Raw genomic sequence first — 21,071 nt, forward strand, 5'->3', positions numbered from 1 at the left:
CTGGCATGCCTAGCAGACGTGCATCAAAAATGAAATTACCGCAAAGGCCAGCCGGTAACTCAAACATACATTGGGCGCACGTTGGCACTTAACACAGCATAGTAAAAGGGCCCCTTAGGAACACTCAATGAAGTTATATAGAAATATTTTAAAAACAAATAGGAGGAAATATTTTTTCACTCAATGAATAGGTAAGCTCTGGAACTCGTTGCCAGATAATGTGATAACAACAATTATCGTATCTGGGGTTGGACAAGTTCCTGGAGGAAAAATCCATAGTCTGCTATTAAGACAGACATGGGGGAAATCACTGCTTACCCTGGGATTGGTAGCATGGAATGTTGCTACTATTTGGGTTCTGCCAGGTACTTGTGACCTGGATTGGCCACTGTTTAGAAGTAGGATACTGGGCTGGATGGACCATTGGTCTGTCCCAGTATGGCTATTATGTTCTTGACATTCCAGGTTATATAAATAGGAGTACAAATATAATTCAAACAGTTAAAACATAGGTAATAAATACTGTTCAAGTAGAAAAATAATTAACTGTAGAAAGAGTCTGGGAGGGAGGAGATGATACCAAGAAATTAACTTGATATAATGGTGGTGATATCTCCATAAGGCAGATATTCTCAACCCAGCCAGTTGGATTTTCAGGATATCCACAATGAGTATGCATAAGATAGATTTGCATGCACTGCCTTCTTGCCATGCAAATCTATCTCATACATGCTCATTTTGTATATCCTGAAAACCTGGCTCTGTCCCAAGGATCGGGTTGAGAACCACTGTCTTAGGAGATCTGCCTTTGGCTGTTGCTAGGTTTCAAGATTGTTGATTGACAGTGTTCAACCTTATGTAATTCCAATTGGTTTTTCCACCATCCTGTTTAGGAGGCTCCAACTATTCAGCCAACCCCAGAAAATCATTCTTTTTGCTACAAATCTCTTTTGGATTAGCTGTCCTAACAATGTTTACTCCATGGTTGGTGGCTCTTGCAATGGTACTGATCTCTGAACCTTCATAAGCATAAAACATCTTCACATCCAGATGTTTACAGCTGACCAAAATGACCCTTCTCTTCAACTTCTAAAAGCTCAGGTCTTGGGTTCTTTAGAAGCTGTGATTTTCCTCTGGCTCAGTGCAGAGGTGATTAATGGTCCTTCTGTCTTCTGGTCTTTGTTCCTGAAATCAGGTTTTGTATGATGAATGTTAGACGTGAGCTTTAGCAAAAGAATCTGGGATACTTTTTGCATGATTCACCAGCTCATAAGAGTCCCTGATATCTGAGAGACCAAACCAAAAAAAGATCCACTGTTTGTTGGAGAAGCTGCCATCAGAGTGCTTGAAATACCTGCAGGGGAAAAATGATTAAAGATGGACATTTAAGCATAAGTAATGATTGAATCAACTTGCTCTTTGTGACTTGAAATTAATTGGCAGTTGGGGACCATGGACAAACTACAAAAATGAATGTTATCTGGTTATGGAAGGAATACTATACTCTCTGCCAGTATCAGATAGTAACATAGTAACATAGTAAATGACGGCAGAAAAAGACCTGCACGGTCCATCCAGTCTGCCCAACAAGATAAACTCATATGTGCTACTTTTTGTGTATACCCTACTTTGATTTGAACCTGTCCTCTTCAGGGCACAGACCGTATAAGTCTGCCCAGCACTATCCCCGCCTCCCGCCACCGGCTCTGCCACCCAATCTCGGCTAAGCTCCTTAGGATCCATTCCTTCTGAACAGATTCCTTTATGTTTATCCCACGCGTGTTTGAATTCTGTTACCGTTTTCATTTCCACCACCTCCCACGGGAGGGCATTCCAAGCATCCACTACTCTCTCCGTGAAAAAATACTTCCTGACATTTTTCTTGAGTCTGTCCCCCTCCAATAACATTCGTTATTCTACTTACCAGGGATTGATGGGGTTTGTGGCGCGAGACCTCCAGAAGAGAAGCTCCAGGTCCTCACGGACGCACTGCCAGAGCATCTGACCTGAACCTTGGCCTTGCTTGCTGGAACTAACCACAAACTTATCCAGATAGGGTGTGCCATTCATCACAGGCTCAGTGGTGATAATTGCAGCTGCATTGTATCTATTAAGAGAAACAATTAATAAGAATCTCACTGGAGTGACAACAAGAAGGCTGGAAACGGCTCATTTTCAAAGCACTTAGACTTACAAAGTTCCATAGGTTACTAAGAAACTTTGTAAGTCTAAGTGCTTTGAAAATACGCCTGTCTTTAAGACTCTCTATTGTTTTTTTTAGGGAATCCATTTTGCTTCTTCTAATAACGTCTTCCCCCCTCCACACACAGCTATACACCTGTAACATTTTCTTGTCCCAAGTGGTTTAGTTGAGTTGGGTAAACAAAGGTTAATGGACTGGGTGAGCAAAACAATGGTTGGAGACTAATTCTGTGTTTTATGCTTTCTTGGTAAGTAAAAGATTGCAGGTAGGAAGGCAGAGAAAGGCAGCAGTTATACCACTGGTCTATAGTAAAGAATGTGGGGACATAAAATTGTATTAATAAGGCATCTGACTCCTGTGTGCTCAGTGCAAGCCTCTTTGCCTTGTAAACTAACTGTCCTGGATTTTTTTGTGTGTAATTGTGAGGTTTAGTTTGGTGTGAATTGTTTTGCTTCTTGTACATGGTCTTTTTTTAATGGGAATTTGAGGGCAACAGCTATGTAATAATTAAAAATCATTTTATTGTTAATATGCAGTGTGGTCTGCACTGGAGCTAGAAGGGATAGGGGTAGTGAATTGGTTAATCTTCAGCAGAACTGTAATTATGCAGGTAATGGAATATTAAAAATGCATGTGGGGAGAGTAAGATGAAATACCATTGAGGGGAGAAGAGATTCTTGAAGAATGACCTTCATTCTTACAGGGGTCTGTTGCTTCCTTTTCTATCTAAAAGCTTGTGATCCTTCTGTGGTGGCCTTAGGTCATTGTTGCCAGAGCTCCTCACCCTTCAGAGAGGTAGATGGAATTTAGCCGAGGGCGAATAGAAGCTAAATAATCATCTCTCAGTATCTTCCTGAAGGACATGTTAACAAGGGAGATCAGCCGCTCCTGGTCAATATCATCCAAGGACTCATAGCGACGAATACGCTCAGCATTTTTGAACAAGGTGCCAGAACCTAACAGAAGAAGACAGTGGGAGAAAGGTTAAAGGTTTTATTCCTTGTGATGTTGTGCATACCCTGTAATACAGCAGTCACTATCTCTTCTTGAACTCTCTGCCATGGTTGACCTGAGCTCCTAGGTGGTGGAGGTCATCAACTTGATACAGTGGCGTTTGTATCTAGTGCTCAGTTTTCATTAAGGAATGCCTCTTGGTCACCTCTAATTTGGACTGATAATTATTTACTTGACTTCATTTTGAACTGGCCTTTCTTGCAAACAATTACACACAAAAATCCCAATCTCAAATTGGCAGGATTTCACCACTACTTCAGACCCCAAATGTGTGTTTCAAACATTTTCAGGCTTCTTTCACTTCTAATCAAGCTCAGAACGGGCTGCAGTAGCGTAGGCACATGTTATGGATGCGCGCAGATCCATTTTTCAGCGCACCTGTAAAAAAAGGCCTTTTTTAAATTTTTGCCAAAAAATGGACCTGTGGCAAAATAAAAATTGGCGCACATCCATTTTGGGTCTGAGACCTTACCGCCAACCGTTGACTTAGCAGTAAGGTCTCTCACGTTAACTGTGCAGTAATTGCATGAGTGCGTCAAGTTGGAGTTACAGCCCGAGTTTCACTGCACGCCAGAAAATAAAATATATGTTCTGGTGCACGTAGTGGACACACGTCAAAAATGAAATTACCGCACGGGCCACGTGGTAGCCGGGCAGTAATTCCAAATTGATTCGTGTTGGGAGCGCGTAGGCGCTTATGCAGCTTAGTAAAAGGGCCGATAATACCACTGGTACTTTGCAGAGGAGACCTCTCTCTCTGTTGAACCAGGATCCATCTGGCTTTGCTGTTCCCTGCTTCCCATTACCTTTGTTGCTAAAGAGCTCTGTGAGCAGAGTCTTGGCTGAGGTGATGACGGCTGAGGAATCGGAGGACAAGCGGTTCAGCAGATCGACAATGACATTGACCTGCTGCTGCTGCTTGTGATTTATCCAGGGGGCCTTCTTCATCAGATCCAGGTCTGCTGGCAGGTTCACATGTGGTACCACCTGCAGGGGGTGGAAGAAGGCAGCCCAAAAATCCCAATGAGAGAAGAGCATACCAATGGCAGGACACATACTGTGCCATTACCAAGGAAATGTATCTACAATAAGATTAACAAAGTAGTTGGGTAGTGGATGATATACATTGTAAAATTAATGAATGTTTAAGATACAAGCTTTCAGCACTACTAAGGTCCTTTCCTCCAGTGTCAGGAAAATGGTAGAATGTTATGTCCTGAGCTAAATCTAGCATGGATGTCTAACCCCAGAAGTAATTTGCTCAAATATCTATTGGTATTGTTAAATTGTTGTTTTCTCTTTCCATAATCCCTGTTCCGGGTCCTTTGGTTCCTCCTCTATTTTGTAAGCTAATTGTGAAATAACAGTTAAGCTTATTGCCTTTTGGAATAATGATAAGTTCTACTCTGTGCTATCATGGGTGCTCTAGGAGGAAGCAGGGGTGTATGTGTATGTTACATGTTGAAGGCAAGAAATCAGGTGTAATTGATAAGAAGCTACAGCAGGGGTAGGCAACCCATGGCCTGTGGGCCACATGTGGCCTGCCAATGAATTTTATGTAGGCTGTGAGACTGGGTGCCTTATTTCCTTTCCTCCTTCCCTTATGTAGTGATACTACAATTGGCAGAACAGGGATCAAGACTAGCCGGCACGAGGCCTTAAGCATCTGCCCATGCTCAAGACCTGCCAGCTTCCATCTGCTCCGAAACAGAATGTTTGGAGAGGGTAAGAGCCGGCAGGCCTTGAGCATACACAGTTAAGTACATAAGTACATAAGCATCACCATGCTGGGACAGACCAAGGGTCCATCGAGCCCAGCACCCTGTCACCGACAGCGGCCAAAAGAACAAGCAATTTGTCCCGCCCATCCTAGAAATACTGTATTATTCCCTCATCCATTCAATAACATTCTATGGCTTTTTCCTCCAGGAAGCCGTCCAACCCTTTTTTAAGTCCACCACGTTAACCGCCTTAACCACCTTTTCCGGCAGTGAATTCCAGAGTTTAACTACACGTTGAGTGAAGAAACATTTCCTCTGATTTGTTTTAAATTTACCACACTGCAGCTTCATCGCATGCCCCTTTGTCCTAGTATTTTTGGAAAGCGTAAACAGATGCTCCACATCGACCCATTCCATTCCACTCATTATCTTATAGACCTCTATCATATCTCCCCTCAGCCGCCTTTTCTCCAAGCTGGAGAGCCCTAGCCTCTTCAGCCTATCCTGATAGGGAAGCCGTCCCATCCCCTGTATCATCTTTGTCGCCCTTCTCTGCACCTTTTCCAATTCCACTATGTCTTTTTTGAGGTGCGGTGACCAGAATTGAACAGAATACTTGAGGAGCGGTCGAACCATGGAGCGATACAACGGCAGAATAATATCCTTATTTTTGTTTTCCATCCCTTTCCTAATGATACCCCACATTTTATTTGCTTTCCTAGCTGCAGCAGCACATTGAGCAGAAGTTTTCAATGTATCATCAACGACGACACCTAGATCCCTTTCTCGGTCTGTGACTCCTAACGCTGAACCTTGCATGACGTAGTTATAGTTTGGGTTCCTCTTTCCCACATGCATCACTTTGCACTTGTTCACATTAAACGTCATCTGCTATTTAGATGCCCAGTCTCCCAGTCTCGTAAGGTCCTCTTGTAGTTTTTCACAATCTTCCCGCAATTTGACTACTTTGAATAACTTTGTGTCATCGGTAAATTTGATTACCTCACTAGTTACTCCCATCTCTAGGTCATTTATGAATATGTTAAAAAGCAGAGGTCCCAGCACTGATCCCTGTTGTTCAAGGCACTGTGCCAACTAGCCTTGATGCCTAAAGAAAAGTGCTTATATTCATGCTGCCCTCTGTTTGGAAAGGTTGTCTAACCCTGGGTTATAGTTATTCTGCCTTATTTGGAAGATACTACTACTATAAATCATTTCTATAGCGCTACCAGTCATACGCAGCACTTTGAGTTGATTAATAAAGGCTATACCACTGATCTAAAAGTGAAGCTCTTTCAGTGGGATGCTGGCTCCTTTCCCCCCTTCTTATTAAAACCCCAGTCATATTGCAGAATTAGGTTTGAGATAGGCAAACCATCCACCTGACGTGCCCTTGATTAAAACTGCCCAATGCCTCTGTTTTACTGTGGCTGGAGTTTGGTTAGTGCTTTCCTTTAGGCACTTACCTTCTCACTTAGGTCTTTCAGACCTCCTGATGTATTCAGGAAGATGATCTTAAGGGGCAACAGAATTTTAGATATGGTAGCGGTGACCTCTACAGAATCGAGCAGCACAGACTGCCCACTGGGTGTCTCTCCAATGGGACAGATGATGGGAATATTGCCAGACTCCAAGCACCAGCAGAGGAGATCTGTCGACACTGACATCAAGCTGCTGACATTAGAAACAGAGAAACGGGTACATAAGTACATAAGTATTGCCATACTGGGACAGACCAAAGGTTCATCAAGCCTAACATCTTGATAAGCTGCCTACCTCCATACTTATTTATTTATTTATTGCATTTGTATCCCACATTTTCCCACCTATTTGCAGGCTCAATGTGGCTTACAGAGTTTTGTTATGACATTGTCATTCCAGGATATCAGATACAATTAGTTATATACAGAGATTAAGAAAGGGAAGAGAGAAGGAAGGTGTTGGGCAGGATAGTAAAGATGGTGGATTTTAATAACTGGGTGGGTTGGTGAGGTAGTTTTGTAAGGCTATGGGTTCTCTTTGTAGGCCTTATTGAAGAGATGTGTCTTCAAAGATCACAATATTTTACATTTATAAACAACAGTAATAAAGTATTCACATAGACAGAAAAATCAAACATTTAATCATAATATTGCATAAAAAAGCATCCACCTGATAGTCAAAGTGATTTAAATTGGAAGGAAAGGCTCTGGCCTGTTTAAATTGCACCTGGCTGCCCAACCACTGATATTTAGCAGCACTTAACTGGGCAGCAGTGCTGAATATTGGCTCTGACTGCCCATTTTCAAAATGGGCAGGTCAGGGGTGGTACAGAGAGTGGCACTGGGGAAGATCTGACAGTTGTGCAGGTGATGGTAATATTCATTACTATGAGAGGTTGCAACAGCCATTTTCTTCAGGTAGCCACAAGGGGCAGGAGTGAGTAGACTTTGCTCCCACCCCCACCGCTCCCACTGGACCACTGGAGGGAGACCTATCTAGACCAGGCTCTTGGGGGTATTTTCTGTGGACAGGGGATGAGGTTCTGACTGTCACAGGCTGGGGGAGAGGGAAGGGACAGAGAGGGCTGTTTCAGGAGGCAGGAGCTTAGAGCTTAGGGGGCTTAGAGGGCTCGGGAAATGTTTAAATAGTTATGTGCGTCCCAGCCAGCATTCAGATGAGGCCTACATAACTGTCTTATAAGTGCCTTTTTATGAAATTACCCCCCACTTAGTTGAACCAGGGTAAATATCGATCAGGACCCACAAAGCACAAAACACAACCAAAAAAGAAGAAGTTGATGGACCAGTGGTTCCAACGAAGGATATTTATTTAAAAATCAGTAAAATGACTCAAAATTCAGTAAAATGACATTGACTCAATTATTAAATGGACAGGGAAAATCCACTATTTCTGGGATAAGCAGTATAAAATGTTTTGTACTTTTTTGGGATCTTCCCAGGTATTTGTGACCTGGATTGGCCACTGTTGGAAACAGGATGCTGGACTTGATGGACCTTTGGTCTTTCTCAGTATGGCAACACTTATGTACTTATGTACTTCAGTGCCCGAGAAAATAGTGGAAACTATTATAAAGTATAAAATTACAGAATACCTAGACAAACATGGTTTAATGGGACACAGTCAGCATGGGTTCAGCCAAGGGAAGTCTTGCCTCACCAATTTGTTTTATTTTTGTGAAATGCCAAAACATTTCACAAGACCCCGTGGAGGGGCATAATCGAATGAAAACGTCTATCTCCATGGGCGTTTATCTCCGAGAACGGGTCCGTGAAGGGGCGGACCGAACCGTACTTTCAAAAAAAATAGATGTCCATGTTTTATTCGACAATTTGTGAGCTGGGCATTTTTGTTTTTCAGCGATAATGGAAAATGAAAGCGCCCAGCTCAAAAACGAATAAATCCAAGGCATTTGTTCGTGGGAGGGGCCAGGATTCGTAGTGCACTGGTCCCCCTCACATGCCAGCACACCAACCAGGCACCCTAGGGGGCACTTTTACAAAAACAAATAAAAAGGTAAAAGAGCTCCCAGGTGCATAGCACCCTTCTCTTGTGTGTTGAGCCCCCCAAATCCCCCTCAAAACCCACTGCCCACAAGTCTACACCATTACTATAGCCCTAAGGGGTGAAGGGGGGCACCTGCATGTGGGTACAGTGGGTTTGGGGGGGTTGGACGACTAATAAGCATTAAGCAGCACAATTGTAACAGGCAGGGGGGATGGGCCTGGGTCCACCTGCCTGAAGTCCACTGCACCCCCTAACAACTGCTCCAGGGACCTGCATACTGCTGCCAGGGAGGTGGGTATGACATTTGAGGGTGAAAATAAAAAGATGTGAAACATCATTTTTTTGTGGTGGGAGGGGGTTAGTGACCACTGAGGGAGTCAGGGGAGGTCATCCCCGATTCCCTCTGGGGGTAATCTGGTCATTTAGGGCACTTTTTGGGCCTTATTCGTGAAAAAACAGGGTCCAGGAAAAGTGCCCTAAATTCTAGCTACAAACGCATACTTTTTTCCCATTATCGGTGAAAGGCGCCCATCTCTGTTTGAGTGATAACCATGCCCCAGTCCCGCCTTCACCATGCCTCCGACACGCCCCCATCAACTTTGTACGCTTCCGCGATGGATTGCAGTTGAAAACGTCCAAGTTCGGCTTTCAATTATACCGCGTTATTCGTTTTTGTGAGATAAATGTCCACCTCCCGATTTAGGTCGGAACTTGGGCGTTTTTCTCGTTCGATTATAAGCAGGATAGTCATTCACAAAGGAAAAATATTCAACATAAAGAAATCCCTCACATGCTTATCTTCCAATGTAGTTAGTATATGTCATCCAGTGTAAAAAATGTGACGAAGGGTGCTATATTGGAGAAACAAGCCAAATGCTGAAGAAGAGATTTAATTTACCTAGACATCATATGAAAAATGCCAGTGCCAACGAAAATGTTACCTCTGTGGGACAGCACTTTACAAAACCAGAACACTGTACTAATGATTTTATAGTGAGAATACTTAAAGGAAACTTTACAACAATACAGGAACGCAAGACCTTTGAAGTCAAAATGATTAAATATTTTGACACCCACCAGACAGGACTTAACAAAGATCTGGGTTTTCTAGCCCATTATAAACCATGAAATTTCACTGCTTTGTCACCCTCTGATCACCATGCATATCTCCCTGTCCCCCATCCTCTCAGCCCTCTCTGTTTCTTACCTAGCCCACTCCTCCCTCATCCTTTCAGACTGTCACTGAAATACTTTGTGGTTTCACTTATACTGTATATGCTGTTACTTATCAAAATGTGCTTATTTCTGATCTGACAAAGAAGGGCTACCTTCGAAAGCTAATCAAAAAATGTATTAAGTTAGTCCAATAAAAAGGTATCATCTTATTTTATTTTCTAATGTTTTATTTTATTCTATTTCTATTGACTGGCTTTAGAAGTGGACTAACACTGCTACCACATCTCTCTTTAATTTCTTTGAAGGTGTAAATAAACGTGTGGATAAAAGTGAGCCGGTTGATGTAGTGTATCTAGATTTTCAGAAAGCTTTTGACAAAGTTCTTCATGAGAGACTCCTGAGAAAATTAAAAAGTCATGGGATAGGAAGCAATGTCCTTCTGTGGGTTAGGAATTGGTTATTGGACAAAAAACAGAGGGTAAGGTTAAATGGCCATGTTTCTCAATGGAAGAAAGTGAAAAAGTGGAGTGCCCCATGGATCCATACTGGGACCGGTGCTATTTAACATATTTACAAATGATGTGGAAAACAGGACGACAATTGAGGTGATTAAATTTGCAGATGACAAAAAAGCAAACAGGATGCTAGGAATTATTAGGAAAGGGATGCAAAATAAGACCAAGAATATTATAATCTCTGTATCGCTCCATGGTGCGACCTCTCCTTGAGTATTGCATTCAATTCTGGTCACCGTATCTCAAAAAAGATATAACAGAATTAGAAAAGGTTCAAAGAAGAGCAACCAAAATGATAAAGGGGGTGGAACTCCTCCCGTATGAGGAAAGGCTAAAGAGGTTAGGGCTCTTCAGGTTGGAAAAGAGACGGCTGAGGGGTGGGGGGATATGATTGAGGTCTATAAAGTCCTGAGTGATGTAGAACAGGTAGAATTGAATCAATTTTTCACTCTTTCAAAATGTACAAAGACCAGGGGACACTCCATGTAATTACATGGAAATACTTTTAAAACAAATAGGAAGAAATATTTTTTCACTCAATGAATAGTTAAGCTGTGGAACTTGCTGCCAGAGGATGTGGTAACAGCGGTTAGTATATCTGGATTTAAAAAAGGTTCGGACAAATTCCTGGAGGAAAAGTCCATAGTCTGCTATTGATACAGACATGGATGAAGTTACTGCTTGCCCTGGGATTAGTAGCATGGAATATGGCTAATAACTGGGTTTCTGCCAGATACTTGTGACCTGGATTGGCCACTGTTAGAAGCAGGACACTGGGCTAGATGGACCATCGGTCTGACCCAGTATGGCTATTCTTATGTTCTTACGTACTTTCACTTAATTAAAATTTTTAATGTGTTCACTGTACTTTTACTTAAGTATTAAAATATACATTTATCTTTACATTTAAATTAGTTTGGCCTAGTGCTTTGAACAACACTGGGTAGGTCTGGGGGGCTGGAAGTGGGCGTTCCTACGTTAACATGCATACTGTGTGAGCCCTTACCGCTTACAAAATGGGTTGTGATCAGTTCTCACGCGGTAATTTTTTAAAATGGCTGTCACTAATGGCAACATTTAGCACATGTTGCCCAAACAACCATGAACTGTTCCACAAAATTTAGTGAGACTAAAAATCAAAAATTATGGAAACATCTAAATAACAATTAAATCAAGTAACAACAAAAATTGTTCTTCAAACAGGAAACACTCATTTTCAACCTCCCCTTCTCTTATACATGCTGTGTGACAATATTTGGCAAGTTAAAGAAATGTTTGTTAACAGTGACTGAACTCAATGGTTAATTGTGATGTTATAGAAGATATTTTTCATTGACTTTAAGGGGTGAAACCGTTCAAACAGAAGACATTAAATCAAATTGAATTAAATAAGCACAATTGAACTGAACATATTTTGGAGGGTTTTTTTTAGTCTTTAATTGGTCTTAGTCAGAAGGAGCCTTGGCTTTTGAAAAATCTAGTGGGTTATGTCCATTGGCTTTTTTTCCTCCTTTTCAAACCAATAAAAAATGTTCCTCAAATATAAAAAAAGCTCCTGAAAGAAAGTGTTTCCTGTTTGAAGAACAGTTTTTGTTGTCACTTGATTTAATTGTCATTTGGATGTGTAGGGTTTCCACAATTTTTGAACATTAGCACATGGCCATTACTACAAAAAAATCCAAAAAGCCATTTTTATGGCTGTGGTGTTGTAAAAATGGCCTTAGTGCCAGGCACAGACCCACGTAAGGGCATGCTAAGTCCACTTTTTACCACAGCTTGGTAAAAATGCCCCATAGATAGTGAAGAATGTATGAAATTTCCTATTGAGGAACCTTTTTACAGGGACTTCTAGGGTTAACAAAGAATCTGAGATTCTGAGAAGACAATTGATTTTGGATGTCTACTTCAACTTTAATTGACCTTCTTTTCTTTATGTATGTGATATATTATTTTGGCAATATACATAGAAATTACCATGCCAATACATTTTCTTGAGTTGATACCTGGAGGATGACGTTGATTCCTTGGCTCCGAGCACAGACCCCCCATTGAAGAAGGGCATGGCGGTGGCAGAATTCTGGTGCAAGGCATCCATCAGCGTCTTGCAGTTGTCTGACAACAGGAATTTGGTCTTCCAGAAGTAGGAGCTGTTGGCTGGGGACTCCTGGCTGGGCAGTCCTAGAATGACTACTGGCCTCATGTCCATGCGCTGGAGGAAGGCCAAAGCAAATGCCACACTGTTCATGGACTCCTTGCAGCTAAAGATGTTCTGGTCCAGCTAAAATGGGGAAGAGAAAAGCTCGTAGGTGGGTCTTTCAGACTTATTTAGGATTAAGTACAGTAGTAACAGGAGCATGAGAACCTAACCCTCCCACAGATCAACTTACTACTACTGCTTGTCATTTCTATAGCGCTACTAGATGTACGCAGTGCTGTACACTGGACATAAAGAGGCAGTTTCTGCTCGACAGAGCTTACAATCTAATTAGGACAGACAAACAGGACAAATAAGAGATAAGAGAATAACAGTAAGCAGGATGAAGTGTAACAATGGGTAGACTTCGGTTAACAACCGTAATCTGATTTCTGACAGTTATTTGCAGTGCCAACCAACTTTTTTCAGTAAGGGCTGCAGAATTTCTACTCCTTACATTCTTATTCTTCAGATATTCTCCAGGTTTATGTCTTTGCTGTATTGACTAGGAATGGGCAATTGCAACAACATGGGACATGTGAACAACATTTCCCATGTCATTGCATAGAATTAACAAATGAAAACAAGCAGAACAATACATGCTTTTACATTTCCCGATAATAGTGTGCACTTTTGGAAAGAGTACACACTCTGCAAATCGTGCACCTTCTCTGCAAAGAGCACACACTCTCAATGACATTTCTCCCATGATGACATAAAGAAACCAAAAATGAACATTCCGAGAAATGCTATGGGACATGACTCAAAATGAAACTTTTCCAGCTGCCCATCCCTAGAACTGACAACTGGAGTTAGATCTTTTCCTGTTGCCACATACTCCATCTACACTACAGCATGACGTATGCCTCACCTAGATCAGCTGGGGTCTCTGTCAAATCAACCTTTTTTATCCTCACACCTTGTCTCACATTTGCTGAGTGCTGCTCTAGGAAACCCTGTTCTTTTAACTTTGGCTTTCACCCTGTATGTAACCGTAGAGTTCTTTCTTATATATATGATAAATGCTATATGATGAAATAGAAATATCAACGAAGAATGCTATGGCAAGTGTTATATGGTGGTGTTTTTTTTCATACATGGTCTGTGATATTATGGAGCCTTCTCATATAGTGCACAACACTTGGGCCAGCCCAAGCCAGAGAAGTTAGGGGAAATGTTTTTAAAGGACAACATTCAATGCAAAAATTAGATAAAGTCTTACCCCCTCGATACTCAAAGGCATTTAATCAGCCAGGATTGGCATCTGGCCAGTTAAATGCCACATAGCTGGCAATCTGCTGATATTCAGCGGGACATGGTCACTGAATATTGCTGGTTAGCGGATAGCAGGTTATATCAGGCAATATAGCAGGCTCTCCGCCAGTCTTTGGCGCATCGCCGCTTAACTTTAGCAGCCATGTTTGTCCACATGCAAGGCAGTCCTATCTTTGGCCAGTTTGACTTTGACTGGCCAGTGCTGAATATCGGCTTGGCTGGTCAAAGTCAAACTGGCCAAAAGTAAACTGAATATTCAATGCCAGTCACCGGAAATGGCCCAGCTAACTCCTGTGGTCTAAATTGGCCTCTTAAAGGGCAATTCTAGAAGATGTATCTAAATTAGTCTCTTTCCCTATGTGTCCTTCTGTCTGTCCTACCCTTATCCTTATTGGTCCTGTCTGTCTGTCTGTCCTGATTTAGATTGTAAGCTCTTTTGAGCAGGGACTGTCTTTTCTTCATGTTTAATTGTGAAGCGCTGCGTATGACTGGTAGCGCTATAGAAATGATTTATAGTAGTAGTAGTAGTAAATTTGGGCTTCAATAACACGCATGATCGATGCTAATAATTGGCAGTTATGCCTGTAAGAGCTAGATACTATTCTATAACATGTGTGCTTAAGTCCCTTAGTACGCAACTGCATGGGGGTGTTAATGTGGGCAGAGCATGGGTGTGTCATGGGCATTTTGCCTAGCGATGTGCACAACTTATAGAATAATATAAGTAGTGCACATGGAATGGTAGGCTTTGGTGCACCCACATGACGTAAGTAGACATAAGTGGCCATGCCCAATGTTACCTTACGTTTGTAGATATGATGTAATTTTTATCTAGATGGTTAAGATATGATGTAATTCTCCCAATATAAAAGACCTCTTATTGTTGTAATTCGCTTAGAATCTTACAGAAACTTAGCGGAATATAAGAATTATATAGCATGGCATAGTTTGTATTCTGTAACAGCTTAGGTGCATAGAAATGCCATCATAGAACTGATGCTACACATGGGTTTTTGTGCCACATAATTTATAGTGTCTCAATTTAACCTGTTGAGAAGACTCGACTTGACCGTATTTTGGGCAGCTCTGCCTGCGTCAGGAGTCTGTCAACCTTAAAAAGAACCCAGGGGCCCTTTTACAAAGGTATGTAAGGGGCTACTCGCATTGCAGCGTGCGTCAAATCAGCACTCCTGGCTGGCGTGTGCACCTGGCAGTAATTCTTAGTTTGGCACATGCCGAAAACCCACAGTGTTCCAGGTGGTAATCGGCAGTTGGCACGTGCTGGATGGTTACCGCACAGGTAACACATGAGCCCTCACTGCTAAGTCAATGGGTGGTGTTAAGGGCTTAGGTCATAAATAGATGCATGCTGGTTTAAATTTTGCCACACGTCCATTTCCCAGCCCCCAAAAAATCACCCTTTTTTACCAGACATGGTGGAGAAATGGTCCAGCGCACGTCCAATACACTTGCCCACATTACCACAGACTATGTTTTGGCATGCCTTTGTGAAAGGGCCCCCCTGTTTGTAATGGTACCAGTGTGTGTTGAAGATGATAAAGTCAAAACAGACCACTGAGGAATTCAGCAGAGGAACTCAGCGCAATTACAGTCAAAAAACAAACAGCATCTCTTGATCTTATCATCTTCAACACACATTGGTACCATTACAAACTGGGTTGTTTTTAAGGCTGACAGATTCCTCACGTAGGCATAGTTGCCGAAACATGGCCGTGTCGAGTCTTCTCAACAGGTTGAATTGAGACTTTTTAATTAATGATTTTTTTTTTAACATTTTGGAATCTTTGTTCTTTGGTGCCTCGCTCCTTTTCTCTTTTTTTTGCTGTTACATATCCTATGGCCCACATTTCCTTTTTGTCTTACTACCTAATTTATAGAATTGCCACCTTACTGTGCTGCCAGATGAAAGCTACTATTCAACTCGATCATTCTTACCTTAAAGTCAAAGCTTTGTTATAGATACACCTACCTGAAAAAGTCTACTCAATCGAGCTGGGGGGCTCTGCCTTCTGGGGATTCACTAGTCTGCAATCTACTATACTCAGAGCTGGCTCAAAGGATAGAAGCAACCTGAGCCAACTTGGTTTGGCAGTGCCCCCCCCCAATCACATCACTTATGGTACCCCTCCCTCCCCTTGCCCATGGGTTCAGCATCTCTCCCTCCCTTTGCTTGGCATCTCCTCCCCATCCCAGTCCAGGTTCTCTTTCCCCCTCCCCAGGGGTCCAACACTACTCCCTCACCTCTCTCACTCCCCTGCCATCCTGTAAAGTTTACATCAGTTGCCAGCAGCATGACAGGTTGCCTTCGGCCAGTCTTTGGGTCTTCCCTCTTTTGCATCCTGCCTTCAGGACAATGCATCAGTGGAGGCAGGATGCAGAAGAAGGAAGACCCAAGGACTGGCCAAAGGCAACCTGTTATGCTGCTGCTGCTGCCACCGGCGACCGATGTAAACTTTACAGGATGGTGAGGGAGCAGTGCCAGACCCAAGAGGGGGGGGGCTTAACCTGTTGACCAGGTGAGGTCAGAGGCTGGGTATTTTGGTGCCCTTAATTGCCATCGCCCTTGGCCAAAGCCTCACCTGGTCCAATGGTTAAGCTGGCCCCTTCTATACTTATCCTTTATACCAGTGATTCCCAAACCTGGTCCTGGTGGCTCCCCAGCCAGTCAGGGTTTCAGGATATCCACAATGTATATTCATGAGAGATATTTGTATGTGCTATACAAACAATAAATTGATATATTGATATTGAAATATTGACATCCTGAAAACCTCCAGGACAAGGTTGGGAGCCACTGCTTTATAGCTATGATCAACTCATCTCTCCCCTTTCCTATCCTATAATGAAAAGACGTTCCTTTCTTTTTATGTTATTTGATTTAATGTGCATTAGTCTTCTTATTTACCTGAAGAAAGGTGAGTCACTAAATTTTAATAATCTATAAACCATTTTCTGCTAGTAGTTATCAGCTTATCCCACCCACCTCTAGAAGAAAGTAAGTAGGGGATGAGCTGATATGCTCTGCTTTACTGAGGTATAATACGTCTGCTCACAGCAGCAGCAAAAGCCACAAGTCAAGTTAAGACTGCTGGGCCTAAAAATCATTCTCTGACCAAGAACGTTCTATTAAACTGCTTGGGCATTAAGCTTTTTAAATATTTTTTTTCCAATAAGTTTTCCTTTAACCAGGCCCTTTTTTGAGGGGGTACTTGGGGGTACTGAGTACCGGCACCTTTTCCATTGTCTGCCTTGTCATAGATTCTGAAGGGTGGCCTTGCATTTGAGTACCAGCACCTTTTTCGCTAGAAAAAAACACACAGCCTTTAACATACTTTAACTCATGGTCTAATATAGTAGGGCACAGACAGCTCTGTGCCATGATGGCCACCTTACCTCAATGACCGCAAATGGTTTATTGCAAGTGAGATTCAGGGTCTGAAACTGTGCCAGCCAATGGCGAGCCTCGCTGGGAGTCCCACCACACTCATTCAAGAAAGCCCGGATATCGCGCTGGACCATGGAGCGGTTTGCCGATGGGGATGTGGACCTGATCTCTGTTGAAGTCTCCCAATGATCAGAAGGAATTTCATCATAATTAGGCTGCGCTTTAATGGCTAAGCTTCTGCTTGCCTTCAGTTTGCTGCTGGGCAGCTGCCGTTGCCTCATTCCCTGTGTGCAGCTGCTCTCTGCTCCACTTTTTCCCACTGCCAGCCCAAAATGACGATGTGCCAGTTTCTTCCCACTCTGCTGGAGGACAGCAGCTGGCCAGCTGAGAATGCGGCTGGCCGCTATGCTCACTTTCACCGTGGCCATCTGAACCTGAAGATTGAGGGTCTTGTGACCTGTGCCTGACTGATGTTGACTGTTGGTGTCACAGCCAAGTTCTTATGTACTGGTAGGGGAGGTCACATGGAGTGAGGGCCTGGCCTGGCCTCCGTTTCTCAACAGATGATTAATTAGCAGAGAGGTAGTTGGCTAGCAGTGGGCATTATGTGGAATTTTCCTTCATGCAATGAGATCACGAGGGCAGGGGGGGGGGGGGCTAAAAAACCTCTAACAAACAACCCCCCTCCAGCTCTTCTTTAAAGAAAGAAGTCAAAAGATGTGCTGCCAGGAGAGATAGCTTATCACTGCTCTCAAAGCTGCAGCTTTATTTATTTGGTTTTGGTCCCAGAGTAGCATGTTCCTGGAATAGGCCACTTGGCTAATTATTATTAAGAGGGAAAGCGTTGCTCAACCTCTCTTTGCCCACAGAGGTCGCGTGCAGATTCAGTATCAGATCCTAACTCTGATTAAGGTGGGTGAGGTGGTAAAATGATGTTAGTATACAGGACATATTACGACACAGGAATATAGCGTGAGCCCTTACCACCTACAAAATGGGTGGTAGTAAGTGCTCACACAGTAATTTTTCAAAATGGCTCCCACTCTAACCATACAGTGGGACGCAGGGCAGAAACTGGAGAGAGGACCCCTCAATTCACCTGGTACCCTGTGAATAGCAGTATATTAAGTCTTGTAATAAATAGTTATAACCTGCTATTCCGTGAATGCTGGCCTTTCTAATGTATCAAGTGAGCTTAGTCAGCAGAAATAAAGTACTATGATACCTAAACTGACTGACTGGGTTAAAAAAAAACTGGTTAAATGGGAGGAGACTCTATTGGATTACATGCTCATTTTCAATTGAGATTTCCTTGTAAATGCTTAGTACTTTTTAAAGATAAGAGATATGTTTTCTTTGAACCAGAACAGTTGCAAAAGTTTCTAAACATGCAAAGTAATAAGGAGGAGGACCAGATTTGATGCAGTTCAATTGATAGGGGTAACCTCCTGCTCAATTTCTTTGATATAACTAAGAATTTTAGACCAACTTCCTTTGGTATATTATTGGATTTTCTCTCACAATTGTGGACTGTTAATACCAATAATTTATTTCTATGTTAATATAACATTTTCTTTTTTCTTTAAGAATGTTATTGAAATATTGGTATATCTGATCAAAGATTGTATCTTTGTGTTAAATGAAAATCAATAAAGAAATTAAATAATAAATGGGAGGAGACAGAGTGTAGTGGTAAACGGGGCTTGCTCCAAGGAAAGGGAAGTTATCAGTGGTGTACCGCAGGGATCGGTCCTAGGGCCTGCTCTTTTTAACATTTTAGTGAGTGATATCGCAGAAGGTCTGTCTGGTAAGGTTTGTCTCTTTGTGGACACCCTGGAGGAAGTGGATGGCATGAAGAAGGATCTAGCGAGGCTTGAAGAATGGTCCGAAAATTGGCAACTAAGATTTAATGCTAAGAAACGGAGGGTCATGCACTTAGTTGACAAGAATCCAAGTGCACAATACAATATAGGGGGTGAAGTGCTTCTGTGTATAAAAAAGCGGGACTTGGGGGTGCGTGTGTCTGATGACCTTAAGGTGGCCAAACAAGTAGAAAAGGTGACACTCAAAGCCACTTGGGTGCATAAGGAGAGGGACGACCAACAGGAAAAAAGAGGTGATAATGCCCTTGTATACGTCTCTGGTGAGGCCCCACTTAGAGTACTGCGTGCAATTCTGGAGACCGCACCTACAGAAAGATATTAACAGGATGGAGTCGGTCCAGAGGGCAGCTACCAAATTGGTAAGTGGTCTCAGTCATAAAACATATAGTGCTAGGCTCATGAACCTCAACATGTATACGCTGGAAGAGAGGAGATATGATAGAGACGTTTAAATACCTCAGTGGAGTAAATGTACAGGAGGTGAGTCTTTTTCAAATGAAGAAAAACTGGAATGAGAGGGCATAGGATGAAGTTAAGAGGAAATAGACTTAGGAATACTCTAAGAAAATACTCTTTCATGGAAAGGGCGGTGTATGTGTGGAATGGCCTCCTGGTGGAGGTCGTGGAGAAGAAGACTGTCGGAATTTAAGGAAGCATGGGACAGGCATGTGAGACCCCTTAGGAAAAGGAGGAGTTAGTGGTTACTGAGGAAGGGCAGACTGGATGGGCAGTTTGGCCATTATCTGCTGTCATGATTCTATGTTTCTCAGTTTTGCATATTGATTCTCACCCTTTGAATAGAATGAAGGTGAAAGGGGATAGGAGTAATCTAAGGAAATATTTCTTTATTGAAATGGTGGTGGATCAGAGGCGTAGCCACAGGCTGGCCTGGATCCATCCACTTTTGCCTCAGGCTCACCCAGCAGCTTGACATGGGCACCATAGGCATGCTCAGTTCTCACGTATGCTTAGTTTGTGTGCGAGAACTAAGCATACCTGTGTTGATGGCTTAAGGTGTTGCCACTGACTGTGCATTTTTTGAATGGGGATGGCAAGTTCAAGATGTCTTCAGCTGGCAGAGCATGGGGATCCCTGGCAGCTAAGTGTTAATTTTTAAATTTTGTAGGGGAGTAGGGGAAGTTAGAAGGGTAGAATAAATGTTTGTCCACCTATTTTACCTGTTGGCCCACCGAAAAAAATAGTTTTCTGGCTATCCTACTGTGGTAGGTGCATGGAACAGCCTCCCAGCAGAGGTCATGGAGACAAGGACAGTATCTGAATTCAAGAAAGCCTGGGACAAGCACAGTGGATCTCTGAGGGAGAGGAAGCGAGAGTAGTTGGTATGGATGGGCAGACTGGATTGAATGTATTGTCTTTATTTGTCTTCATTTTCTCTGTTTGTATTGTGGCAGAGACCGGGGGACCATGATTAGGGAGGGTAAGCTAAGAAGTTCCCCCTCTATAGAATTCCTGGAGCACTTAGAAAAGCCGGTTCAAAACAGCAGGCCCCTTAAGTATAATGCTCAAGAGCAAGGAAGGAACACCTACAAATGGGAACCCATAAAGGAATGTGGGGACTTTCACCCTGAGGCAGTGGTAGGAGGAGCAATCCAGTTTACTCTTGGCCAATAAGAAACCCAGACAGAAGGGTCCAATCTGAAAAAGGTAGACTAACAGGTAGAGCTTTTATGCAGAGTTGCCATGTCAGTGGGAAAACCATGGAATTGGGAGGGTATCAACTTTTTGGGTGGTTTTCAATACTGGGATCTGTGGGTTGGTGGATTTTTCCCTTCGCCATCCTATTGGTCAAATTTGACCAACAGAAGGGCGAGAGAGGGGGGGTTCAGCCTGCTTTAAATGCTTGCCCCCCCCTCAATGACTCATGGTGTCATGTCTGGTCATGGTGTGTGTCATCACTGGACTGATGGAGACACAGCACTACATGAACCCTCAGAGTGGCCGCTTCAGCAGCCTCACCACGAGGTGAACAAATTGAAGTGGGGAGGGGGAGGGAGAGTGCAAGGAGAGTAACTGCTGCTGGCTGTAATATGGGGCTACGGCTGCCGGAGAATGGAGCGGGGGCAACGCCAGAGCCTGAGCAACTGACACAGATACGTGAGAACACAGTAAGCAGAGAAAGAGAACCAAAATGGCGGAGAGGTCAAGATGTTCCTATT

The 21,071-nt window shown here is 42.9% G+C and overlaps 1 protein-coding gene across 3 annotated transcripts; it reads right to left on the minus strand.

Moving 5' to 3' along the window:
- Positions 1 to 859: 859 nt before the first annotated feature.
- Positions 860 to 17,466, minus strand: NAGS (N-acetylglutamate synthase). Of its 3 annotated transcripts, none has more exons than XM_030221778.1 (7): positions 17,020 to 17,466; positions 12,140 to 12,414; positions 6,405 to 6,609; positions 4,024 to 4,204; positions 2,988 to 3,159; positions 1,925 to 2,107; positions 860 to 1,354 (listed from the first exon to the last, which is right to left on the minus strand). In XM_030221778.1, the coding sequence occupies exons 1-7, from the start codon at positions 17,437 to 17,439 to the stop codon at positions 1,213 to 1,215; spliced, it is 1,578 nt and encodes a 525-aa protein (XP_030077638.1). In that variant the 5' UTR covers positions 17,440 to 17,466; the 3' UTR covers positions 860 to 1,212. The 3 variants fall into 3 exon arrangements, with proteins under 3 accessions (XP_030077638.1, XP_030077637.1, XP_030077636.1); XM_030221777.1 differs by having other exon boundaries at positions 6,405 to 6,612; XM_030221776.1 differs by having other exon boundaries at positions 6,405 to 6,618.
- Positions 17,467 to 21,071: the final 3,605 nt, after the last annotated feature.

Source organism: Microcaecilia unicolor, chromosome 12 (genome assembly GCF_901765095.1).
Source record: "Microcaecilia unicolor chromosome 12, aMicUni1.1, whole genome shotgun sequence".
Taxonomy (NCBI): Eukaryota; Metazoa; Chordata; class Amphibia; order Gymnophiona; family Siphonopidae; genus Microcaecilia; species Microcaecilia unicolor.